Source organism: Nomascus leucogenys, chromosome 21, assembly GCF_006542625.1.
Source record: "Nomascus leucogenys isolate Asia chromosome 21, Asia_NLE_v1, whole genome shotgun sequence".
Lineage (NCBI taxonomy): Eukaryota > Metazoa > Chordata > Mammalia > Primates > Hylobatidae > Nomascus > Nomascus leucogenys.
In genome coordinates this window covers 56,467,462-56,494,672 of record NC_044401.1, presented here as the reverse complement: position 1 = coordinate 56,494,672, position 27,211 = coordinate 56,467,462, and the positions used below count along the sequence as shown (strand labels likewise).

At 48.0% G+C, this 27,211-nt stretch overlaps 1 protein-coding gene and 1 long non-coding RNA gene across 2 annotated transcripts in view; one reads left to right on the top strand and one right to left on the bottom strand.

Annotated features, from left to right (window-relative positions):
- LOC115832121 overlaps positions 1-23,858 on the bottom strand; it is a 42,771-nt gene extending 18,913 nt beyond the window's left edge. The window contains exons 1-4 of the long non-coding RNA XR_004027561.1: positions 23,669-23,858; positions 21,270-21,413; positions 13,389-13,390; positions 1,173-1,460 (exon numbers count right to left, since the gene is read on the bottom strand). This is a non-coding gene — a long non-coding RNA (uncharacterized LOC115832121). The remainder of the gene's footprint in view (positions 1-1,172; positions 1,461-13,388; positions 13,391-21,269; positions 21,414-23,668) is intronic.
- On the top strand, positions 12,579-25,569 carry CAV3 (caveolin 3). The gene is made up of 3 exons (XM_012502229.2): positions 12,579-12,761; positions 24,346-24,693; positions 24,790-25,569. The coding sequence occupies exons 1-2, from the start codon at positions 12,648-12,650 to the stop codon at positions 24,685-24,687; spliced, it is 456 nt and encodes a 151-aa protein (XP_012357683.1). The 5' UTR covers positions 12,579-12,647; the 3' UTR covers positions 24,688-24,693; positions 24,790-25,569.
- The last annotated feature ends 1,642 nt before the right edge of the window (positions 25,570-27,211 follow it).

Genomic DNA, 27,211 nt, shown 5'->3' with positions numbered 1-27,211 from the left:
ACTGAACTTCTCAGTCTTCCCAGAGAAGCGCTGCCCAACATCGAACCCACACCTCTCTGAGAGGGAGCCACGTCCACTCCTATCCTCGCCCACCTTCGGAAAGGGAGGGTGGAAGATGCAGACCCACAGCCTCCTGGCTGCAGATTCTGGTTCCCTAACCCTGTTGAAGGCCCAGGGTGCCTTCCTGAAGAAGCAATTCAGATCATAACAGCATTTTGCATTTTAATCCTGCATCTACATTCGTGTCTCTACCCTGCCCCTCTATCCTGCTTAGATCCGCATATTACTCTGAGGCTACAATCCTGCTGAATGGATTAATGGCCAATTCAAAAGATGGAAAACATGTGGTGCTTGAATTAATGAGCAAGATCTTCCACTTTCTACCAGATCAACCTTGAGCAGGTTGCTACAATTCTCCAGGCCTTTATTTCTTGATCTGTGAAATGGGAAAAAGATAACTACCAAGTTTCTCTGCTACTGCCTGGTTTTGCTGAATGCCAGCCCTCCCTCCAACCCGACCTGCATCCCAATTTCCAGGACTCACCCGAGGGAATCTCACCTGGGTTCAAAAATATCTTACCATCAACCAACACCTGAGGGCTTCAGGGGTTGGTGTTTTTTGTGATTGTTTTAAATTTGACCCCAGACACTGGTGGTCACTGCTGAAGCTTCCACCACTGTGCCCTCTTGCCGGCCCTAGTCCCACACATGGCAGCTTCGATGCCCTGGGCTCCTTTGATGCTCTGCCTCCTGGGCTCCTGACCACATTGGTTTCAGCTCTGCCCACCTGGCCCTCACCCAAGCAACTTTCCTCCTGGCTGCAGTTCCAAGGGCTTCCCCCTCTCCACCAGGAGGAACTGACTTACCAAGGTGACAGTCTAGAGACTGCTTGCCCAATTAGAGCCATGAGCCCCAATCTCACACTCCAAGTGAGGACCCTCCAACCAAGAGGAATCCAGCACATGGATCCCCACTCCCACAGGCTGATCCCCACTCCCAACCCAAAGGTCGTCTCAGTTGTAAACCACAGGTCATCCTGATCCTTTTCAGAACCACCCTGAGGCCTAAGGAAAAGCCTTGGCCTCACTGCAGTCAAATCCCAGCACCACTGCTTAGCAGCTGTGTTCCAGCAGGCACATTGCTGCACCTCTCTGAACCTCAGTAGCACCCACCTTCTTCTGAGAGTCATGGTGGAGATCCAGTGACAGCGGATACAATGTGTTTAGCACAGTGCCTGGTGTCTAATCCTCAGAGCCCATGCATTCAACAAACAAACATATAACTGACAAATTTTACCCCTCCCTCCATTAAAAAAAAACATTGCTACCATTGATTAAGAACAATGATAGCTGGGATCGGTAGCTCTCATCTGTGATCCCAGCACTTTGGGAGGCTAAGGCGAGAAGACTGCTTGAGCCCAGGAGTTCAAGACCAGTGTCAGTGGGCAAAACAGTGAGACCCTGTTTCTACAAAAAAAAAAAAATTTAATTAGACAGGCATGTTGGTGCACGCCTACTTAGGAGCTACTCAGGAGGTTGAAGTGGGAGTATTGCTTCCACCCAGGAGGTAGAGGCTGCAGTGAGCCAAAATCATGCTACTGTATTCCAGCCTGGGCAACAGAATGAAACTCTGTCTCAAAAAAAAAAAAAAAAAAAAAAAAAAAAAAAAAAAAAAAAAAACAGAACAACTACACTGATATGTTTGAATCTGTGTCCCCAAATCTCACATGGAAATGTAATCCCATTGCAATGTTGGAGGTAGGGCCTGGTGGGAGGTGATTGGATCATGGGGGGCAGATTTTCCCCTTGGTGCTGTGTCAAGATAGTGAGTGAGTTCTCGTGGTATCTGCTTGTTTAAAAGTGTGCAGCACCTCCTCTTCTTCCCTCTCTTCCTCCTGCTCCTGCCATATAAGACGTCTGCTCCCCCTTTGCTTACCATCATTATTGTAAGTTCCCTGAGGCCTCCCCAGAAGCTACTGCTGCTGCTATGCTTCCTGTACAGCCTGCAGAACCATAGGCCAATTAAACCTCTTTTCTTTATAAATTATCCAATCTCAGGTATTTCTTTATAGCAATGCAAGAACCAACTAATACCAATAGTAACTAATACCTGGACTCCTCACCACTGTTATAAGTACTTTACATTCATTAACTCATGGGGTCACTCCCTTAATCCTGTGACTTGGGAAACATAATCACCCCATTTACAGAGGAGGAAACTGACACATGGTGAGATTAAGTAACTTGCCTGAAGTCACACTGAGTAAGTAAGAGCTAGGAGGAATCCAAATTTATATGACCCAATATACACCTCGTCTTTTCAAAAACACAAATCTCAAGATTTTCTGTGTTTAATGTAAATATGATGGCCTTAAATATCAATTCAAAGGTACTGAGAATCTAGCTGAAAGCTGCTGGGACTTCTTGACTCACCTGTGACATGAGTCATTACATATGCATAGAAATAGCCACCCCTAAAAGCTTTGGAAGAACCAAGAGGCAGCACATGCAAAGCAGACTGTCTGTCAGCCACCTCCCTGCTCTTAGAGCAGACATTCACCTTGATTGGAGCCAGACCCACATTCACAATCCTTGTCTTCTTCTCTCCATGGGAAACAAATGCAGAGATGCCAGGGGTTCAAACCTGAATAGCTCGCATGAACACATACAACAAGGCACAATTTTTTCCAACATTCTTCATTCACAGAATTTCTCGGTTGAGCACTTCTGCTCTAATTTTCTTTCCAGATATGAATCAGTATGAAATTATCTTCATTTATTCACTCCATATATGAATCAGTGTGACCTTACCTTCATGTTGTCATTCAACAAGTATCTATAGAGTCTCTACCGGGTGCCAGGCCCTGTTCCAAAAGCTAAATTTACAACAACAACTTCTTCCTAGTTCTTATTCACTTCCTAGGAACCGGTGTCTTCCAGAAGTTCCTTTTGGTCTCTGCAGGGGTTGGTACAGTGAAGTCCTCAGAACATATGGTCAGAAACCTTGAAAATTCCATGGGCTCAATTATTCTCAGTTAACCTAGCTCTATTAAAGAAAAGATTGTCCTGTGCCAACCCATTGGCTAAATCCATGGCACTCCAGCAAGCCTGCCTGGGGCGGGTTATGAGGCTCTGCTTCTCCCTCCATATTTTTTCCTTTATTCTGGCTCTACCCTCCTCGCTCAGTTTGCAAGCTTTCTTCCATTTGCACTGGTCTCCATGCACCAACCGCAGAGCCACTTTCTCCTCCGCACCTCTGCAGAGCCAGACGCCTAATTCCTGCTTCTTTTCTCCAACGCTTGGCTTCAGGAAACCATACAGCAGGACCACTCTACCTGGTCCACTAAACAAAGATAAAATTAAGGTCTATTAAAATGACATTGCAGCCAGGCACAGTGGCTCCCATCTGTAATCTCAGCACATTGGGAGGCCAAGGCAGGAATATCACTTGAGCCCAGGGGTTCAAGACCAACCTGGGCAACATGGCAAGACCTCCTCTCTACAAAAAGATTTTTTAAAAAAAGGAAAAAAAAAAAGACATTAGCTGAGCATGGTGGTATGCGCCCATGGTCCCAACTACTTGGGAGGCTGGGGTGGGAGGATCATTCAAGCCCAGGAGGTCAAGGCTACAGTGAGCCATGATCGCACCACTGCACTCCAGCCTGAGCGACAGAGCAAGACCCTGTCTCAAAAAACAAAAAATTACGTCCCATTTTCCCTAATAAAATGAATGCCTCCTACATTACCACACACAAATAAACAATGGAGGTAAATATGCAAGCTGACAAAAATTAAAACCTCTCTTAAACCCCACACCCGCCCTACAGGATGTTGAAATGAAATATTACAGGGAGAGCCTCACATATCTGAGCAAAACAAAATAAAGACCAATAGCAAACCACAAAAGTTTTATTTCCATGAGAGTAATTTTTATTTACCTGGCAGAGGTGCCAAGTTCATCAGATACATGCGACCTAATGAGTCATTCTCCTTCATTGCCTCTGTTTAATGATCCAATTGAATGTCTCACAGCTTTTCCTCGAGGTGATCAAGATCCCATTTGTTTAAACATTCTATTAAACTTCTGACAGTCATTTTCTACACGTGCCATTATCTTCATCTCCTTTGAGGCAGGGTTGAACTTTAAGCTAGAGTCGACCAAGCTGGAGGTGGTTGAGGCATTTTATTTCATTTCGGGTCCTGGGCAGCTAACCCTGCACATTTGCTCCTAATGTTAGTTGCTTACTCTGTAACTCCCAAAGGCTCTGTCTTTCTAATTTCCAATCCATCAGGATTCAGTGTGGCTTTGCAAGCCCCACACTGTGTAGATGCACATTCTGTAAATTTTCTTGCCTGGATTTTGAAAAAGGTTGTGTTTTTCCCCATGAAAGACCCACCACAACTAGGCAATGCCACAAGAATATCAGCCTTCTCCTCCACCTGAAGCAGCCGCTCTTCTTATTCACAGTAGCTGTTCCAGCCTCCCTCCCCCATCATTTAATGCTAGACTCAGCCCCTTTTCCAGAATCCAGTGACATCAGGCACGTTGAACTTGTGAAGCTTTTATGAACATGGTGAGGAGTCGCACTGCAGGGCAGATGGATGGTGCTCCACCCCCAAATCTCACCACCAACTCCTTCTCTCCCTCAGTCTGTCTCCCTGGCCCAACCACCTGGGAGCCCCATGGTCTGACCGCCTCCTCCCCACTGCCAGACAGTGGTTCTAAAACTAGGAAATCACTGGAGGGGAGCTTTAAAAATTACAGGTGCCCGGGTTCTAACCCAGACCTTCTGCTATCACTGGTCTGGGGTGTGGCCCGGGCACTGAAATTCTTTAAAGCCCATGAGGTCAGAGCCGCAGATTGCAGGTCCCCTCTCAGGCTGGGCCATTCTGCCCCATCCCTGGGTTTGCAACCCCCACTGCTCTTGGAGTGAGCTGGGCATGTGATCTCCAATTTTCCACAGTCCCCACTTCTCCTTGTTGTCTCCCCACACTGAGGCTGGGCATCCCTGAATTTTTTTTTGGTTTTTTTTTTTTTTTTTTTTTTTTTTGAGATGGAGTCTCGCTCTGTCACCCAGGCTGGAGTGCAGTGGCACAATCTCAGCTAACTGCAACCTCCGTCTCCCAGGTTCAAGCGATTCTCCTGCCTCAGCCTTCCGAATAGCTGGGACTACAGGCATGCACCACCACGCCCGGCTAATTTTTGTATTTTTGGTAGAGATGGAGTTTCACCATATTGGCCAGGCTGGCCTTGAACCCCTGATCTCAGGTGATGCGCCTGCCTCTGCCTCCCAAAGTGCTAGGATTACAGGCATGAGCCACCGTGCCCAGCCCCTGATTCTTATGGTAATGATTGCCCTGTCAGTTTCCCTATAGCTCTAAAGAAAGAGGTGTGTTTCTCATCCCCATGTCTATCAAAAAAGAGATGATCAATGAGGCTGTGGGTGTCTTCCGCCTGGGCTGCTTCATTCATTTACCTTGAGGGCATTTCAGTTTGTGACCCTAACATGGTCCTCACATCATCCTATTATTATCATTCCTATTTTACAGGCAAGTAAACTGAGGCTCAAGGTCATACAGCTTATAACTAGCAGATTCCCTCAGGTCAATTGATTCAAAAGCCCAAGTTCTTAAGATCTGCAGGATCCTGCCTTCTTCAAGTGAGCTACCCTAGGACCCTACCCTGCACTATTCCCAGAGAGCACTGGCAGTTGGAAATTCCTCCTTAAATAAAGCCCCCAATCTGCTTTTGAGCTGCAAACATGACACACACATAGAAAGAGAGGGAGGGAAAGTGAGTTTGGGCGCCAGGTGCATGTTGGCTGACCAGCAGGTTCTGCTCAGCGGGGGACCAGCAGTGTCTTCACTATCTGGATGGACAGCCCTAGAGATGGGGCCCCAGGATTTCCACGGAGCCAGTGGCTGTGGGCTGGAAAGGAATCTAGGAACTCACAGCCAACAGGCAAGAAGCACAGGAACCCCTGGTTGACCAAAAGTGTGGGATTGAGGGGGAACAGGAAAGGCAGAGAGGAGGTGAGAACCTGGATCACAGCTCCTGATTTGGAGCAGAGGTTGAAAGGATGCCCTTTGGAGATGGAAGAAGGAACACAGGTGACCTCTGAAAGCTAGAAAAGGTAAGGCCACAGATTTTCCCCTAGAACCTCCAGAAGGAATGCAGCCCTGCTGATGCCTTGATTTGAGGACTCGTGACCTGTAGAACTGTAAGATAATAGATCTGTGTTATTTTAAGATACGTTTATGGTTATTACAGGTGCAATAGGAAACGAATACAGTTAGAAGTTTGGGTCCTTCTAGCATGTATTAGTTTGCTAGGGTTGCCATGACCAATGACTGGGGGCTTACATAGCAGAAATGTATTATCCCACAGTTTTGGAGGCTGGACATCCGAGATCAAGGTGGGCAGTCATGCTGCCTCTGAAGGCGCCAGGGTAGGCTCGGTTCTAGGCCTCTCTCTGAGCTGCTGGTAGTTCCCTGGCTTGTGGCAGCAGAACTCCAATCTTCACATTGTGTTTTGTGTGTGTGTGTGTGTGTCTATATATTCAAATTTCCCCATTTTATAAGAATATTATATAGGCTGGAATCTAATATTACCAGTCATATTGGATTCCAGCCCACCTCAATGACTTAATAGCTTCATCTTAACTCTCATCATCTGCAGAGATCCTATTTCCAAATAAGGTCCTATTCACAGGTAGTGGAGGTCAGGACTTCTACATCTTTTGAGGGAATACAGTTCAACTCCTAACACACCATTATTCCTAAAAGTTGCCCTCCTCTACAAATTGCAGGGGAGGAGGGCAATAATTATTTCCCTGCAAGAAAATGACCCTCCAACTTCCTCTGTCTGTTCCCTAAGCTCCCTCTCTCTGTTCCCCAGAGGCCAACACCCAGTGCTCTGGGGCAGTGTTCACCTCCCCCACCGACTCACTGGAACTTCAGCACGCGCTTCAGCACGGATGTCCAGCCTCCAAAGCTGCAGGGATCTGGGGGTGCTCAAGGGTCTCACTAATTCCCTACAAGACTGGGAAATCCTCCCAGGCGGGAGCCATGTCCATCCGTGATCCTAGGGCTTCCTCCCAGTGTTTGCCACCTGCCTACCCCAGCAGGCAGCGTGCCAGGCCCTCTGTTCATCATTGTTTTTTCTTGTCTGCCTTCCCAGCAGAACTGTGCAATCTACCAGGTCAGGGTTCAAGTCTTCTTCACTGTTTTATCCTCAGCATCTGCTACGTGATGCACACCCAGTAAGCGTTTGTTGAAATTATGCATTATTCATCTTTGTTTCCCATCCACCGAGCCTAGGAAAAACACCAGCGTGAAATCACTATGTGTTGAATGAAAATATGGCCCCAGGAAAGCTTCCCTCAATGCAGAAGAGTTGAGTTCAACCTGTTTGCAAAAAAGGCAGTGTGGTGTATGAGGTGGGGCATGCTCTGAATCTCCAGGGCAGCGTGTGTGGCTCACATCTGAGGCTTAGGCCAGATGAAATTGAAGCCAGCTCTTTTTGACTCAGAAACCAAGATCCTCTGGGAGGCTAAGTAGACAAAGACAAGGAGGAGTGATGACTTCTCTCTCATCCTCATCCCTCATGAATTCTGCAGAATGAGGTTGCAGACAGAACCACGGGCTCATCTTCAGGGCACCCAGTCTCTGGAACATCCATTGGGTCTGGGGTATACATCACAGAGCTCAAAGAGACATGCGGAAACCCCAGCCCAGAGAGCCCCGCCTGAGTGTCAGGACTCTGTGAATTCATAAAGACGTTTTGAATGCCAAAGCACCTGATATTCTCAGAGACTGAGGCCCAACCTGGGCCTTGCTGAAAGAAAACAGCAAACGCTATTCCCACCCACAAGAACACATGCCCCTTCTCTGGAACCTGCTCCAGCATGGTCTCTGAACAGGGAGTTTTCACTGTTGGTCCTGGAGGCTGGAAAATTTTCCATCTCTTTTCTTTCACCTGGGAAGCAAAGCAGGTTCTACCTGAGTATGGCAAGGGCCAGTCTCCTCTGTCCTGGCATCTGCTCTTGGAGGGGAGTATGGCAACTTGGGGTTCACTTACTCATTCTCAATCTCTGATGGAAAATCCATGTCAGGGTGGAAGGAATCCCAGTCAGACGTGGGACTCAAGTCAGAGCTATTTTCCCCCAGGTGGGGGAAGTAGGTAAGGAGAGCGAGTCTGTACTGGCTCAAATGTGAAACCGAGGCCGTCCAGACATGGCTCAGGACAGCACCAGCCCAAGATGGCTGTGATGACCCAGGACTCTAAACAGGGTCTGCAAACTACATACAGCCCATGAGCCAAAATCGTGTTTTTATGATCTGGCTGCCACTTATTTTTGTAAATAAAGTTTTACTGAGACACAACCATAGCCCCTTCGTTTACGCATTTTCTATGGCAACTTTTGAGCTACAAGGGCAGAAGTGAGTAGTCGCGACAGAGACCATATGACCCAGGGAATCTGAAACCAGGGTGGTGCAACCCACAGGGCCCCATGCTTGGGAGACGCCACAGCTTGATTTCACCATGTTGAAATTTTTAATCATTTTTTAACAAGAGCTGAATTTTTGTTTTTCTCTGGACCCCTCAACTTATGTAGCCAGTCCTGCCTGAAAGACTTACTATATGGTCCTACAGTTTGCCCTGTTCCTCTCCTTTTTTAGTCCTTGATTCCCTTTCACTCCTCTACCTTAATGTTTCTGGACCCAGGAAGCCAGCCCCTTTCTGAAGCAGTCTATTACATCTCTGGGAAACTTTGAGGCAGTCCTTCCTGGTACCCTTACCGAGAACTACATCAGCTATCATTATCAGTGGGGCCAACTGTGACCCAGACCCTGGGTTGAGTCAAGCCAAAGTCTGCCACTTACTCACCAGTCCTTGGGAACTCCCAGAATAAATCTCATCCCTTACGCCTTCAGAGATTTGAGGAAAGTTCTTCCATCCCTCTCTCTGAGTCTTCTCTTTAGAACCCAAAATTGTTGTTTCTCACAAGACATGTTTCAAGCTCTTTCTTAAAGGAGCTTCCTTCCTCTATAGATATGATCTAGTTTCCCAACACCCCTCTTCAAGCATGGAGGCCCAATAGACCTCCAAGTGTAGTCTGGCCAGTGCACAGTTGGGTAGGACAGTCACCTCCATTATTCTAGATTGCTTATCTCTATTGATGCATCCTGAGATCACTCTGTCTATTTTGGAACCCATTCCAAAAATCTCCCAGATCCCTGATGGTAGGAAAAGATGGTCTGTTATGCTCATTATATAGGTGAGTAAACTGAAGTTTGGAAGGGAGTGGCCTGCTCACGGGCATATAGCAGTTCTTCTGTCTCCAAATCCCAAGCTCTCTCGTCCACCAACTGAGATTTTGGGCCCTTGGTTTCTTCATCTGTAAAATGGAAAAGCTGGGTCTCTTCCAGCTCAAGCATACTGTGATTTATTTTCTAAATGCAGACCCCAAAAGCCAAGTCATGAAGATAATAGAAGCTCTCAGCCCAGATCTAAAACTTGTAGGAAAAAACAAACAAAAAAAAAATCGCTTCCTTTCCCGATGATCATTCTAGACTTACTAGCCTTGGAAACATTTGCATGAGTGATCAGTCTTGCTTGTTAACAGTAGCCCTGGACTTGTTGGCTCACTGAGTTTTCAGTCCATGGTACCATCACTTTCTTAGTGAGTCAGCTCATGTAACCTTTCCCTTTCCCATTACTTCCCCTTTTCATACTCCACAAATTTGTCTTCCTGCACATCCCATTTTCAAAACTCTTTTCTCTCTCTTTTCCCTGGCAAGCCAAATAACAACAACAACGACAAAAAAATCCTTTAAAATAAGAACGCAGCGTCCTCTATAAAACCCCAGACACAAAATGGGCTCCAGAAAGCCACTCTCTCTCCTTAATTGCTTTCTCTTGTTAGCTACATCACCCCAGGGTTGACTTGAAAGTTTCATCTGTCAGTACGTTCTCTTCGTAACATTTTTTCTGTGAGTACACAGTCCCTCTGGTGCCCCATTAGGTTTTCCCACTGAGTGCGGGAGCACAGACTCATGTGTGGGAAATACAGGCAGGTTTTACCATCCAAACTTGACAAGTAAGGACCCCAAGCCTCAGAGAGGGGGCTCAGAGTTGCTTCATGATAGGGCCAAGAAACAACTAATGGTTCCCGGCTTCAGTGCTCTTTTCACCAGCGAGGTTTTTGGAAATACAATTGTCATAAGAAAGTGAGAGATGACTCTTTCTCTGCCTCTGGCATCTGGCCCTTTCCTCTCTGCCTCTCTGAGTCCACTCATCCTTCTGGCCCAGCTGAAGTATATACTTCCTTCCTGTGAAATCCACAATGTGTATTAGTTGCTCCACTCCCTTGGCCCTCAGCACTAATCACCAGCTAGGGGCAGTGACCCTTTCAGATAACAAATGAGCCTCCTTACACACACCAAGGGTGCCTTAGAAGGAAGCCAAGCACATAATGAATCTCAACAAACAGTAGTTGCTATTGCCATTAGCGCTCATTGATCCAGTGACTATGGCTGTGAAACAAGCTCCCCCAAAATCCAGTGACATAAAAAAAGATTATGATCATGAACTCTGTGGTTTAGATATTCAAACAGGACACAGAGAAGACAGTTTCTCTGTTTCATGGTGTCGGAGGCTTCGGCTGGAAGACAGGAAGGTTGGGGATGACTTGAAGACTGGGGACTGGGAACATCTAAAACTTTGTTCACCCTCGTGCCTGAGGCTGGTGTTGGTTGACAGCTGGAGCCTCAGCTCCTCTCTATGTGGTTTCCCCACATAGGCTGGTGTGGGCTTCCTCCCAGCATGGTGACTGAGGTCCAAGGGCAAGAATCCTGAGAGGAGAGAGCCAGGAAGCCAGCCAGGGAGGGAACACAGACCCTCTCTCTCGGTGGAAGGAGTGTCAATCTCATCTTTGGAAAAGACGGCCTTCCATAATCATTATTACTATGTCATTATTATTACTTCCCCTTTAGGATGATGAGTTCTTCCAGGTGGCTCTTCCACCCCTTGCGACAAGACTGCCATTAGCTGGCCCACCTTTCACGAGACATATCTGGTTCTACAGTGCACAAAGCTTAAGCTCAGGCTTAGATCCCTGCCACATCCCTCATGAATACAAGCAGCAATGTTCTTTTTTTGTTACAATCTCTTTGCAGAATATTCACATACCTGGGACCAGGGGGATCTGGGGACCCAGGCAAGGGAATGGAAAAGCAATAAAAAAAATGTTACCTTTTAATCCTAAGAGACTTAGGGACAGTTTTCTGGTTGCCCACCATTTATTCCTAGTAACACTGTGGGGGCTGAAAATGTGCTCAGCTAAAAATCTACAGTTCCGTCATTGTTTGCCAAGACAGGAGTGACCAATGAGATCTAAACAGAAGTAGTTGGGTTGGACTTCTAACAAAGCTTTCTAACAGAGCCGACTCAGTTCGCAGATGTCGTTTCTTGTCCCTGCCCCTTCCTCTTTCTTCTTATCCAGACTCAGAGATGATGGTTGGAGGAGCAGTAGCCATCTTGTGCCTATGAGGTGGCCTTAAGGTTAGCAGAACAGAAGGATGGGAGTCCAGATGTCTGACGACATCATGGAGCCACTATAATATTTCTCAACTATTTGTGTTAAGTGAGAGAAAAAAGTTCCTACCTTATTCAAGCCACTATTACTTTTGCATCCTTTGTATTAGTAGCCAGGTGTAATTATTGATAAAGCCTTAATCACCTCTGGTTTTCCCCCTCCTACCTCAAACTTCACCCAGCTCCAATCCACCCTCCACCTGGCCACCAGGGAGCTTCCTCACACACAAATCTGATACCAACTCTGTCCTGCTTTGAAGCCTTCAGTGGCTTTCCAGCACCCCTAGACAAAATCCACATTCTTTAGTATGGCATTTGGGATACTGCACCCCCCAGGCCTGAGCTGAGCTATATGTCCTGCCTCAGTCCCAGTCACCCTGTGCTCCAGCCACTCCACACTTTTCAACATTCCTGTCTATACCACTCCTCAGTATCCATAATCCTGTAACTTGAAGCGTTCTAGGTGGTGAGCTCCTGCTTGCCATTCAATACCTATCTGCAAAGCCACCTCCCACAGGAAGCCTTCCCTGTGGGAAGAGCCCTGATTGTTATTATCTTGTCCCCATTTTACAGATGGGGACAGAGTGGCCCAGAGAGGTGAAGTGTGCCAAAGGTCACACAGCCAGCCAGAAGTAGAGGAGGGACTAACCCCACTTCCTTCCGTGGGCAGTGTACCCCAAAGGAACCCAAATGCTGACAGCAGTGGAGCAAATTCCAGGGGGCCCAGCCACACGACACATAGGAAATGCCAGGCCCTCTGCACCCTTCCCGAGGTCCAGTGCCCTGAGGCAGCCCCCTTTAAGGAGTGATCAGCCTTCCAGAAGAGCTCCAGTCTTAATTTTAGCTTGGAGGCCTGCCACAGGAGGCTTTAGCGAGACGCAGGCTGAAGTTATGTGGGACAGCTGTCAGCCGGCATGCTGGGTGGGGCCTATTTAGCTGGCAGGGACGTAAGTCTGGGGACACTGAATTGGTCTCTCTGCCCCAAGTATTTTCAGCCCCAGCCGGCCACAGGGCTCAGATCTCCTCCTGTGGATCCCCCCAGCTCCGCGATGATGGCAGAAGAGCACACAGACCTCGAGGCCCAGATCGTCAAGGATATCCACTGCAAGGAGATTGACCTGGTGAACCGAGACCCCAAGAACATTAACGAGGACATTGTCAAGGTAGGCTCTGCGGGCCTGCCTCGGCGGGCGGAGGGTGTCAGGTTTGCGAGAGGTGGGCGCTTGGCAGGGGAGGGTAACTGCTGCAGACACAGCTTCCCTGAAAAGAGACTTGTTGCTCTGTTGTCTCTGTATCACCCCCAAACCCAAACCCACCCCCCCAAAAAAGGCTTGTAAATCACCGAAGGACCTTTAGTAAAATCAAGAGCAAAAAATTAGCCTCATCTCCATGACCCAAGTGCTAATCAGGGCGGGAGAAGCGAGTCACAAAGAAAATCCCTCCTTACTACTGTGACGCTCCTGCCACTCACTCCTGGCCCTCGTCCTGGGAGGAAACGAACAGGCGGCCAAGTTGGGCTCCTTTCCTTGCCAGGGGGCATTTCTGCGGTCTCTCCAGTGGGTGCAGGGTTAATCCCCAGAGGGCAGCGTCCAGCAGGGCCGGCAGCCCCTCGAGGTATACTCACTCCCCCAGAACACTACCCAATATCTGTCCCCAAGGCTGGAGGCCATGCCCAGCCCTCCCCCAGCTCCCCCCTCACCCCAGGTCTAGTGGCCAGGACAGGGCAGAGGGCACCCGGGACCCTGGAGGAGAATGTTCGGGGTTGTCCAGCCCTCAGGGAGTCTCTCAACGTCTGAAGTTAGGCCTCTTTCCTTGCCTCCTGGTGACACTAGCAGCCCTGCTGCCTCCAGGCCCACATCTTCAATCCAACTTCCACCCAGCACTCAGAGGGATCTTTCTTTTTTCTTTTTGAGACAGTCGTGCACTCATGGCTCACTGAAGCCTCAACCTCCCAGGCTCAAGCGATTCTCCCTCCTCAGCCTCCTGATTAGCTGGGACCACAGGCGAGTGCCACCATGCCCAGTTAATTTTTATATTTTTAGTAGAGACGGGGTTTCATTATGTTGACCAAGCTGGTATCAAACTCTTGGGCTCAAGTGATCCTCCTGCCTCCCAAAGTGCTGGGATTACAGGTGCAAGCCTCCGCAACTGGCTCAGAGGGACCTTTCTAAAGCAGAATTCCTGCAAGAAGGGTCCCCAGCCACCAGCATCAGAGTCACTGGAGGGGCTGTTAAGAGGGCCAGTGTCTGGGGCCTCTGAAATCCTACTGAAAGCACTGGAATCTCAGGCCGGTGCTGTCCAATAGGGATACTGCTACCACAGGGAATTTTAAATTTTCTAGCAGTGACATTTTAAAATGCAAAAGCAAACAGGTGAAATTAACGTTCATGATATTTCTTACTTAACCCTATATATCTAAAATAGTATTATTTTAACATATAAGCAATATAAAATAATTATCAATGAACTATTCTACAGTCTTCAAGTTTGAAATCCAGGGTGCTTCCTATACCCACAGTATATTTCAGTTCAGACTCCACATCTTCATACAAAATGTTTGTTCTGCATTTAGATTTCATAAAATGTACGTGTGAAAATTGATTCACATGCCTGTACTGTTTCAAATATTCTGTAAAAATTTTTCAATAATGAAATCAGGGTTTACATTTTAATTAAAGTTAAACAAAATCTAGAATTCTTCAGTTTCACTAGCCACATTTCAAGCGCTCAAAGCTCCTGGCCACTGGGTCAGACTGTGTGGCTGAGGACTTGTTCTAAAGCACAGGCCTGTATTGCAGTCTTTCAATGGGGCACCTCCCATGCTGGAGAAGCCTAGCCTCTCCACGTGGCTGTCCAAACCCAACACAATCTGGCCCCAACCTGCTTCTTCTGCCTGGTTTGCTCCCACCTGCCAGCCCACCCACCAGAGTACATTCCTGTGCCATTGCCATAAGTGCATGTCCCCTCTTCTCCAGGTGGTGAATGCCTCACTCAGCCTTCAAGGCCCAACTCAAATGCAACCTCCTCCGGGAAGCCTTCCCTGACTCCTCCAGGCAATTAGTTGCTCCCACTTCTGTCCCCCTGCTTCACTCAGGGCATTCCTCCACAACAGCTCTTATTATACTATTATATTTCTATACATCATTAGTGATGGAGATAGAGTATATAGTATAGCACGGTGTGAAAGCTGCAATGAGGAAAATTAGGAAACAAATTTCACAAATGGTAAAGCACCATATACATGTAAATAAAATTGTACATGTAAAATATTATTAGTTATGGTTTCCATCAGTGTCATCTAGCAGGAATAGTCTTGGACTTGACTTTAATAGACTTGATTTCAAATCCAGTCCGTTTCACCTAAAAATGATAATACTGGACAAGCCAGCTAGGTTTTCCGAGACTCAGTTTCCCCGGTAAAGTGGGAATAATATCATTTCCCAATTTACCTCCACCAGGTAAATGAATCTGAAAGCAGCCAGCACTGTGCATTAGAAATATAACATGAGGATTGAATGAGATGAAGGGTTTGAAAGTGTCTATCACGGTACCTGGCACCCAGCAAGGATGTGACAGTGTGAGTCAAAGAAGGGTCTCAAAGAGCTTGCAGTCTAGAGGGCAAGAGAGCTAAGCCAGGAGCCTGGGTCATGCCCAGGTAACCATCTGGTACACACCCTGGTGGGCTGCAGGGGGATGGGATGGTAAAGAGGATCCCACAGGAGAACATGGTTTCTAGACACCCACTATGGGTGGTAAGTACAGAGGGAGCCCTTGGATCCCTCTGAGCCAGGAGGGAGCCAGCTCCAAGCCGCAGGCCTGGATTATGACACAGAGGGAGCAGCGGGGGCGGCGGCACAGGTGCAGCGGCTTTACGCAGCCCTCCTGGGGCTGAGAGCTGTCCTCTCCTGGAGGCCCTGAGCCCTAGAAAAAATAGCAAAGGCTAAGAAAAGGTGCCGCAAATAATTTTGTCCAGAGGAGGTGGTTATTTGTTACATTTTGGACATTCTCTGCTTTAGGGATTTATTTGACTTTTTCTTTCTTTTATTGTTAGTGAGTGAGAAATGAAAAAAGTTTACTGCAGAACAAGGATCATAAAGCAGACTCAGATATATATCACATACAGGTTTAGGTAGATTTCAGGTCTCCGTTACAGTCTGTTAAAAAATAACGAAAAGAAAGAAGGAGAGAGGGGACTGTGGCTAGGAGGGATGAAGCCAGACTGTTCAGCCTCTCAATTGCCTGGGTTTTGCCATCGATAGAGGAAAAGAGAGATGGGAAGGAAAAGGGAATGAGGGAGACCGAGAGGGATGGAGAAACTGGACAGAGGCTGAGAGGAAGGTGCAGGAGGCCCTGGCAGTGCCCCAGGTGGCAGGTGGCAGGGTGGCCTCACAGGTGGTAGCACGTTTCTCACGGGCTAGGATGAGTGACAGGGAAAGAATGCTGGAATAGGACCTGGCTACAGATTCAAATTCTGGCCCAAGACCTGACAGTAACTTGCTGTGTGACTCTGAGGAAATCCTTTGCCCTCTCTGGGCCCAAGTCGCTGGTGCCACCAGCCACTGCCGTTTCACATTTAAAAAAAGCCAAGGATGAAGAGTAGGAGATAGACATACTACATCCATGGATTTGACCCCCAGTAGAGGGGAGGCACCCCTTTTAGGCCCTGCCCTTAAACCCGGGCAGCCAAGAACAGAAGAAGAGCCCTGTATACTCCAACAGACTCCAACTGTAGTCTCCAAGGCTCAGGACTGGGCCCAGGGCAGTGTAGAAGGTCATGGACATTGGAGCAGAGGAACTGGGGGGAGCACACCCCCATTCCTGTTGCCACTTGCCCTCCTCACCAACACTGATTCCACAAGTCGCAACTGAATGCGTGTTCAGCACAGGCACTGTGCTGTCCCAGAGGACATAGTGATGAGCAGGGCAGGCTCACTGCATGCAAACCCTCCAGGCTGCAGGGGTGGGAATGTCTGCCAAAGGTCCCCAGGGCTCTCAGCTTACCAGCAGGTACACTCAAGGATGCCTCAACCTTCAGACCCAGGTTGGAAAGGTCCTAGCCCCACTACAGGTATACCTCAGCACCTCAGAGCCACCCCAAGGTGCCTCCAAGTTATTTCCGAGAGGGCTTGGGGCCACCTCACTGACAGCATGCTCTCTCTCTCTCCTCTCTCTTCTCTCTCTCTCTCTCTCCTCTGTCTTCTCTCTCTCTCTCTCCTCTGTCTTCTCTCTCTCTCTCTCCTCTGTCTTCTCTCTCTCTCTTTCTCTCCTCTCTCTCTCTTCTCTCTATCTCCCTTTCTTGACTCACACATAGGCCCCCAAGGCCCTAAAGCAGTGATGCTTGAACCTGAGAGTTATGCAGGTCCCCCAGCTTCTGCAGTCAACTCCTCCCTCTTGAGCTTCTCCCAAGTTGCCCTTCAAGCAGAGGAAGGAGACAGATAGGATCCCAGCCCCTCCATGATACTACTCCCCAACCCCCTCCACCCACATCTGCCACAGAACTCCTGCCTTCTTCAGAAAAACAAACACCCATTTGCCCCTCGGCTCAGGCTACACAACACCCAGAGGAACCGGATGCCCACCAGCCCTACAAACACTTGTTCCAGGTTTGTGCTCATCAGGGACACCCTGTTGCACAAAGATGGAACTGACCTGGTACCTCTCCTGGAAGGGAATCCAGTCCTGGGGAGAAGATGAGACGAGAACAATGAGAACATACAGGAGAAGGAGCTGAACACCATAAATGAGTGCCAGGTTTGGTGTCATGGGAGGTTAGGAGAGGAAGAATTACTTTCATCTGGAAAAATCGGAAGCCAGCTTTATGGAGAGGTGGTATCCATGGTGCATTATAAAAATGAGAAAAATTAAAAATGTAAAATGGAGGAACAAAGCCTTCCAAGAAGAAATGGAATAAGCAAAGGCTTTCCCAACACTGGGAAGAATGTTGGGCAGAGTTGGCAAATGTAAGAGGCTGTCATTACCACTGCCTCTTCCAGTGTTCATGGCAGACATGACTAAGGGATCACAGCACTGCTCCATGACTAATGGATCACAGCACTGCTCCATGGAAGCCATGCACCATCAGCTAGTCATAGTGGGTACAACAGATAACACTTCTCCGCTGCTCTGTCTGCAGGAGAATAATGAACTATCGAAGAGGATTAGGACAGAGGATCTGAAAGGGAATTTCTGGGAGAGAAGGCAGGAAGGGCAGGTTGAAACTAAATAATGGAGGGTCATCCAATCCACTTGCCATTCCATATTGGCAATTCCTTCCTTTTGGAAATGTCTTGCCCTCTGTCAATGACCTCTAAGAAGGGCTGCATCAGACTAATTCACACTGAGGTATTACAACTTAGTGTTATGAGGACTCCTGGGTATCAACTGATCTAGAGTTTTTCAAAATGCAGTCCACTTTCCCAGGGTCCAGTGGTGGGGGCACTTACTAAACTGCAGATTCCTTGGCCTTGCCCCCAGAAGTTCTTATTCAGCTGAGCTGGTGAGTGTTTACACTTTAAGCATAAAAGTTTCATGCTCAGGCCAGGCACGGTGGCTGAAGCCTGTAATCCCAGCACTTTGGGAGGCCAAGGCAGGTGAATCACCTGAGCTCAGGAGCTCAAAACCTGACCTGGCCAACATGATGAAAACCTGTCTCTACTAAAATTCCAAAAAAAAAAAAAAAAAGCCAGGTGTAGTGGTGGGTGCCTGTAATCCCAGCTACTCAGGAGGCTGAGGCAGGAGAATTGCTCGAACCCAGGAGGCAGAGGTTGCCATGAGCCGAGATCGCACCACTGCATTCCAGCATGGATAACAAGAGCAAAACTCCTTCTCAAAAAAAAAAAAAAAAGAGTTTCATGCTCAAACTTGTCAGCTTGTCAGCAACCAAGTCCCATTCATCCTATAGAAGACACCTGGAGCCCAGAGTTATCCCTTGTTTTCCCTAAAGACAGCTGTATCAGTCATCAATTGCTCAGTAACAAGTCATTCCAAAACTTAATGGCTTAAGGAAACAACCATTTTTTGATTTCTCACAGTTCTGTGGGTAGGCAGGGCTCAGCTTGGCAGCCCTGCTGGTCTCACTGGGGGCCTCTCATGCAGCTACAGTCAGATGGTGGCTGAGGCTGCAATCACCTGGGGGCTCCACTGAGCTAGAACATCCAAGATGGTTCATTCATAGCCCTGGAGTACTGGCAGAGATGGCTGGGAGGCACAGCTCAGCTGTGGTGCTGGGGTGGCTGGCCCTCTATCTCCGTGTAGTTTCGGGCCTCCTTATTCACATGCCTCTCCATTAGTCTCTCGAGCAGCATTCAGCAGTGCATTTCTAATTCTGCCAGTCTCCAGAGCAGAGTGTAAAAGTGGACTTCTAACATGGGGGCTCAATGCTCCCAAAAGCAGAAGCTACTAGGCTTTCTGAAGGCTTAGTCCTAGAACTGGCACAACATCCTTTCTGCCACATTCTTGTGGTTAAAGTGAGTCACAGGGCAAGCCCAGACTCAAGATGGGATGAGACTATCTGAGGACAAACACTGAGAAGCATGACTAATGGAGGGTCATCTTTGGAGACCACCAAACTATCCACTGAAAGCTCATGCACAGCCAAGCCTAGAGCTCCACCCAGGGTACTTCTATTGCTCCCTATTCCAATATGCACCAAATTTCTTGAAGGCAGAGACTGAGAGAGCAGAAGAGTGGATGGGAAGGGACAGGCAGTGAGGCAAAGATCAGGGCTCAGTGGATTGCTGAGGAGCTTCTTCTGACAGGTTCTTCTCTCCCTCTCTCTCTCCTTGCAGCCCTCTGTTATCTCAGTCTCTTCCCAGCTCCTTTACATAAAACCAAGTCCTGTTATGCCCCAGCCCAGGTGCCCTACATCCCTTAAGGTAGACGTGGAGCTGAAAAGAGAGGCTGGAGGGCACTAGGATGGGGGTAGGTATGTGGTCCTACCTAGGATGCTGTCAACTCCAAGAGCACCTTCTTGAAGGATGAGTCAGAGATGTTCTCGACTCCAAGCTCCAGATGATGCCTGGCCACCTCCTCCTCCCATCAGAGCCAACCTATGCTGTGTTCTGGCCTCAGGCCCTGCTGGGGTATCTGGCCCCTTCAATCACCCTGCTGTCAGGCTGACCTGAGCATCACTCTGCCAGTCCCTTACGTGCCATGTGAAATAACACATGTAAGATACATGGCTCCAAACTGACATGTATAAAGGGCCAAATACATTGTGGGTGTTAGCATGGTTATCCCAGATTGTACAGAATTCTATTATTTTGTTGCTACCATTTATAAGAAAAGATGCAGAGCTTTGTCATTTTTACAGTTTTTGCATCTATCACCTCATTTTACTTCCTATTTTATAGGCCAGTGCCTCTAAAACTGAGTGAAGGACCAGTTTTAGTATTATTATTCTAATCCATTGTACAGCTATACTTTTGCAAAATACAGCAAAAATTAATCACTGGAAAAATGAAATGAAAACAACCATGCAGTTATAAGCAACAATTTTTATTGTTAGATTCAATAAACACAAAATTACTGCATCAAATTTCTATGAATATTTCTAAGCACTCTCAACTTCTATAATTACCTTGTTGGGAGACAGGACACACTGATCATGAACTGCCTTTTAAGTAGCAAGGTAATAGGGGAGGAAGCTGGGATCCGGCAAAAGCTAAGCCTCTCACTTGGGTTTGCTGACTATGAAGCTAACTCCATGTCATTACAGATCTTGGCCCAATCATCTCTGTGTAGAGTTGAAAAAAGAAAACAAACAAAAAGCCTAGGATCTCAGAGAGGGAAAGTACCATGCCCCAAATCCTACAGTAACTCAATGGCCAGTGGATACTGGGACCGTATACCTACGCCCCTGCTAAGAGCTATTTCCCCACCCACAGATATCCATTTGAATTGTCCAAGGCCCTGGATGCCTATGGACTGAGTCATGCAGGACTCTGGGGGAGGTATTTTTGACCGTGGGTGACTGCTATCCTCCCCCCGCCCGCATCCTCAAGCAATCCCCAGCCCTGCTATCCTGCACCTTCCCCGCCCTCTCAGAGACTTCAGGGACTGCACTGGCTGGTTTCAATTAATCAACTGGGTCTCTTGCTGTTCCAAAAATAAATATGCCAGAGAAGGGGACACCGACAGAATGTGCACCATCGTTCCCCCTTCCTCACCCTCCAGCCCCTCTCTCCAATTGCACACACTGTCCTGAGCCTCAGCCCGCAGATGCAGGCTTTCAGCCCACCACCCTCCAAGAAAAAGCCATCTCCTCTCTTCTGGAAAGGAATTAAGAAATGAAGTCACTGTGTGCTTGTGCTACACTGGTACAGCTGCCTAGAGCTGCCTGAGCCGGGCCTTATAAATATCTCCCCAAACTAGCATGCTGTGGCCAAAGCTCTCTCAATGCTCAAATCTGAGCTAGGGGAACAGCTGCCTCCTCCAAGCCCAGCCTAGCCCTCTGAGAGCATGTTTTCTGAGATTCACAGAAAATAGAGCACTTGCCCCACACACAGCACCCAAAGGCAATCCCTGGAAATAATTCAAATGTTAGCACCAATGGCTTCTGCAAACACCAAAAAATAAAAATAAAAAAATAAAAAGAAGAAGAAGAAAGATAATTAAAAGACACATACAGAAGCCATTGGCGGTAGGATTATTACTGTAAGTACTGTAATTACTACTGTAAGGAAAGGAGGACTCCATCCGTCTTATCAGCACAGACTGAGACACACGCAGATTCATTTATAACTAGGTAGGCTGGAGAATAATCCGGGATATCAAAGGAATTTCTGAGATGTATTTTCGAGGAATCTTCAGAGCACCTGAAGGAATAATTACCATCATTGAGCGATATTACCATCACAATAGCCAGGTATTGTGCTAAGCACTGCTCAAGAGGTAGTGTGCCTGGGCAAAGTGGTAATCAATCAGTATTTATTTGGGTGTGTGGGTGGGTGGATGGATGGATGGATGAATGGATGGACGGATAGATGGATGATAGATGAGCAGGCAGATAGGTGGATAGATGGATAGATAAATGAGTGGATGGATAGATGGTGACTGTCAGTCTGTTTTTCATTGCTATAAAAGAATACCTGAGACTGGGTAATTTATAAAGAAAAGAGATTTATTTTGGTTCATGGTTCTGCAGGCTGTATAAGAAGCATGGTGCAGGCATCTGCATCTGGTGAGGCCTAAGGAAGCTTCCAATCATAGCAGAAGGCAAAGGGGGAGCTGGCATATCACATGGCGAGAGAGGGAGCAAGAGAGATGTGGGGCTCTTTTAAACAACCAGGTCTCATGTGAACTAACAGAGCAAGAACTCACTCATGACCACAGGGAGGGCACCAAGCCATGGTGAAGGGTCCGCCCCCATGACCCAAACACCTCCCACCAGGCCCCACCTTCAACACTGGGGATCACATTTCAACATGAGATTTGGAGGTGACAAACATCCAAACCATCTCAGTGGGGCGTGGATGTATGGATGAATACATGGAAGAAAAATGATCTCAGTCGGCAGGATCCAGGCCCTGGGGGTTTGACTAGAACCTCCATAAACATGGGGAGTGAATATGACTTTTCCATCCCTGTTCCAATCCCAAAGTCCCCCAAATTCCCAACCAGCCACCACCTCCTGGAAGCCCTCCAAGAAGAAGTGACATCCTTTCTGAGAAGATGAGGCCCATTTTCTTCCTCTCCTCCCATCCACAGGGTTGCATAAGAGATTAAGTCATCTCTGATGAAACCTACAGCAGAGAAAGCTGGGGGCTGAGATTATACAACGAAGGTCCTGGGAGGTCAGCTGTCAGCTTTTCCATATCTCCTGAAGCCCAGAGTCTCACCCTGTAAACTGTGCTGCCTGCTAACACACTACCCTGAGTGAGGCCTCATCCTCAGGGATCCCCAGCCTCAGAGCACAGGGGGATCAGGGACCTGAGGTGGGGTGCAGGAGCTCAGAAGCTAAAGTCACATGAGAAAAGAGGGCCCAACACTGTCTGAGCAATATGATTCTAGTCACTTCTTTCCACAGAAAATATTGTGCTGGAAAGAAATACACCAAAACAATCATATCTTTAGTATTAGAGAAATACAAACCCAAGACTCTTTTCTTTTTTCTATTCTGTTAATTCTCTGTGATATGGCCATGTTTTTTTATAATGAAAATAATTTTAATATTGGCGATGCAATAGAGGAGAGGATCCCCTCCCCATAACCAAAGTGGGAAAGGGACTAACTAACCAGGAAGATTGAAGTTGGAGCCTCGGCCCTGCAGGCCGCCACACAGGCCCCTCCTGTTGATCTGATGAGTCTGTACCTCCATTCACCCCCTTTTTATTTGAATGGCCCAGGAGCACTGCTAGAAAAAAAATGTCTCAGAACAGTTTCAGGCATTAGCAAACAGCTCTGCAACCTCCCACTTGGCAGGCTGTACTGGTAACAATCATGGGGAGACCAGTCATGAAGCAGCTAATTTGGTTCACTGCTGTTTAATTGACCAGTGGATTTTTTTTTTTTTTTTTTTTGAGATGGAGTCTCGCTCTGTCACCCAGGCTGCAGTGCAGTGGCACAATCTCCGCTCACTGCAAGCTCCGCCTCCCGAGTTTATGCCATTCTCCTTCCTCAGCCTCCTGAGTAGCTGGGACTACAGGAACCTGCCGCCATACCTGGCTAATTTTTTTTTTTTTTTTTTTTTTGTATTTTTAGTAGAGATGGGGTTTCACCATGGACCAGTGGATTTTACAGCCTCCCGTCCTTTCATCCTCATGATACCACTGGAAGACGGTCATTGACTCCATCTTACAGACAAAACAGCTGAGGATTAGTGATGCTAAGTGACATCACCCATGTGTAGGCAGCTAGGAAGGTGCTTCATGCATAGCAGGGCTCGAGAGAGGTTAGGTAAGTGATGTGAGGAACCTCTGCCTGTTCACCATCCACTCTACAGGTGCTCAGTCAGTCGCTGTAGGATGCATACGACCATCCAACACCCTTCAGATGATAAAACAATAGAATTCGAGAGCTGTGGCTGTAGCACTGCCGCTAAGTCACTGTTGGCTTTAAGCAAGTTGTTCACCTTGAGGGGGTTGAACGAGCACGTAGCGTTGGTCAGCGGTGCTTAGGAACAACAGCAGCTTGGGCTCAACCGGGAGCTTGTTAGAAATACAGAGCCTTAGGCCCCACTGCAGATCTGGGGGAGTCAGAATCCCTGGGGTGATGATATGGTCTGGATCGGTGTCCCCTCTAAACCTCATGTTGAAACATAAACTCCAATATTGGAGGTGGGGCCGGGTGGGAGGTGATTGGATCACAGAGGCAGATCCCTCGTGGCTTAGTGCTGTCCTCGCAATAGTGAGAGAGTTCTCATAAGATCTGGTTGTTGTAAAGTGTGGCACTCCACCCCCTGCCCAGCTCTCTCTCTTGCTCCCACTCTCACCATGGAAGACGCCTGCTCTCCCTTCTCTTGCCATGATTGAAAGCTCCCTGAGGCCTCACCAGAAGCCAAGCAGATGCCAGCACCATGCTTCCTGCACAGATCACAGACCCACGGGCCAATTAAACCTCCTTTCTTTATCAATTACCCAGCCTCAGGTATGTCTTTAGAGCAATGCAAGAATAGCCTAATGCAGGTAGGGTCCAGCTGCCAAGGTTAACCTGACCTCTAGGGGATTCTGACACATGCACGCACGCACCCAAAAGCTTGAGAATCGGGTGGCCTCTGTGAGTTGAGGCTTCCTCTTGCCGCCCCTGCAGGTGGATTTCGAAGACGTGATTGCAGAGCCCGTGGGCACCTACAGCTTTGACGGCGTGTGGAAGGTGAGCTACACCACCTTCACCGTCTCCAAGTACTGGTGCTACCGCCTGTTGTCCACGCTGCTGGGCGTCCCACTGGCCCTGCTCTGGGGCTTCCTGTTTGCCTGCATCTCCTTCTGCCACATCTGGGCGGTGGTGCCGTGCATTAAGAGCTATCTGATCGAGATCCAGTGCATCAGCCACATCTACTCACTCTGCATCCGCACCTTCTGCAACCCACTCTTCGCGGCCCTGGGCCAGGTCTGCAGCAGCATCAAGGTGGTGCTGCGGAAGGAGGTCTAAAGCCAGGTGGGGCAACGGGGGTGGCAGGGCAGGGGGCGTTGGGCCAGGCTGGTCCCCGGGGGACTTCTTCACAGGGGCTGCTGGCGAGCTCTTTCTCTTCAGGGACTGCTCCATACCCCATGATGGAGCACACAGTGTAGGGAAGCCAGAAAGAAAAGACAGCCCAGCCACGGAAGCACAGTGGCCCTTCGCTCTCCCCCAGCCCCACCACGATGCCCCTATGCCTGGGCGTGAGGGAAGATCATTTGCTAAGAGGCAGCTACTGCAAGTCTTTGCGTTCACTTGTACTGTAACAACATAAACCAGCACGTGGTTCCCACCCGGGGCCAACCTGTCCACGTGCACTCAGGAAAGTGACCAATGACCATTGGCGTTAGGAGGGTGGCTCCAATAAAGGGTTTTGGCTGCATTTGGGGAATGCTGCATTTTATTCGTGCCTGTAAGATTGGTTTGTGTCCTGACCAGCTCCAAAAATATACTTCACTGCCCTGAAAAACAGACACAGGGAAAGTTGGTTGTCTCTTCACCTGGCCAAATTCAAGTGAAGAACAGAGTCTTTTTCTTCTTTGGATTCTATTGTTTTCTGGAATTGTACATGTTCCTTGGGAGATCATGTTTAAGTGACTCCTGTTGCCTGAGCCCAATAATGGGCACCAATGGAGGAAAATGACCCTTGGGCTGGCAGGGGCAGTGACCCTCCCAGGGTACCACTGAGGTCAGGGCCTGGGTTCAAGCCTCCCTGAACCTCCCCTTTGGCTAACCGAGCCCCTGAAATGCCCAGCACTGCCATTTGACATGAGGGTAGCTTTGGCCTCAAGAGATATGATGAAGGAACAAGGTCTAATCTGTGCATGTGTGGACTCACTATGGGAATAAAATACAACAGAAAGAGCATGTATCACTTCCTCCCTCCTCAAACACACACACTCTCTAATTGATCTCTAATGTGCAATTTGGCTCCAAAATTTTACCCAATTTTGGTTTTCTCCTAACATTTTATGTAAATTTCAAACACAGAGAAAAGTTGAACAGCTACATACCCATCTTGGGTCTACCATTAACATTTTTCTATCCCAGCTTTCTTACATCCCTATCGGTCTATCCACCCCTCTATCCATCCTACTAATCTCATCTTTATGCATGTTTAAATACATTGTAGAGATCAGTACATTTTACCCCTAAACACTTCGTCATTCATCCCTCGTTTCTGCAGATGAGAAAGTTACAGTCCAGAGAAGTCAGCAACCTTGCCAAAAGGCGCCCACCTAGCTAGCATTATCACTGTGGCTCCAGCCTGTGCTCTCCCTTGGGGCTCTTCCACATTGTCAGGGGGCTCAGCAGGCCCAGGCTCCTCCCCGCTGAAAAGGATGAAGGCTGATGTTACTTATGTCCTCCTCAAAGGGCCTGCCCTTTCAAACGTCTTTTGAAATCACGAGGCCATCTGTTTCAGACTTGGAATCTTGGGTTATGTAGAGAATTTGCCATCTTGGTATTTGCTATAACTGGATTTGACGATGACTCCAATTTTTCAAGCTCACTCTCTTTCTCTAAGGGCAGACTATGGTCGGTGCTTAATTACCCACAAAGTTCACAGAACTGGAGACAGGACACACATCTGAGATACATGGGTTTCCAAGGAATTCTTCTCCCTCCAGGAATCCCCTTGAGAAGTATCAGGCAGAAAATCACATTGGGGGTATGATGAGAATGGGCCTGAGGCAGGAGGATGGAGTTCCATTCCCCCTCATAAGATACATAGGGACCACCAGGGACTCCTGTTTGAAATGCAGGTTTCAAGGCTCTAGCTCCAGAGTTTGATTCAGTAGTGGGGCCCAGGAATCTGCATTTTAACATAAACTCATTTGTGATGCTGCAGATGGCTCCCAAATCCACTTTTAAGAAATACCTGTTAGGGTTCTTTCAAGGTAACAGTCTAGAATCCTATCATCCCCAGAGATCAACTGTGGTTCAGAGCAGGTTCAGGGACATCATACATAATGTTTGTTCCTGAGTCTTAGAACATCTTCCCACAGAACTCTGATAAGTGAGTCCACCTGTGATTCCAGAGAATGGGACCAGGGCCCCCTTCCACACCCTGCCACAGCCCATGCACCTGTGCCATAATCCGGCCAATAGCTCTGAAGCCCTGCAGGGATCTGGGGTCTACAAGCCACCAGTTCCAGTCACCGTTCTTGGGAGGAAGAACGGGGGCAAAGCAATGTATGGAGACAAATGTTTATCTAGTGCACTCTCTATCAAGCAGCTAATGAAGCTGACACCTTATGATCAGCCATGCCATTCACCAACTGGCACAGTTACAGAGGGGTGCCAGAGCAGGTCACCACAGTAGAACAAAATCAAGGTGTTCACATTTTGCCTTAAGTGGCGTTTCATTGCTATTGAATACAAAAAGGGTTAAACACTTTGAAACCAGGATTTTCTTAAAAGACAGCCTGCATTGTCCCCTTACATTTCCTGAAGTGGCAACACATAGACTCAACCCAAAAGGAGACCAAAGTATGTG

Excerpts from the sequence above, each read along its gene's own strand:
- CAV3 (XM_012502229.2), top strand. The coding sequence starts at position 12,648 with ATGATGGCAGAAGAGCACACAGACCTCGAGGCCCAGATCGTCAAGGAT. Across the intron at positions 12,762-24,345 it reads TTAACGAGGACATTGTCAAG|GTGGATTTCGAAGACGTGAT; the intron begins GTAGGCTCTGCG and ends CCGCCCCTGCAG.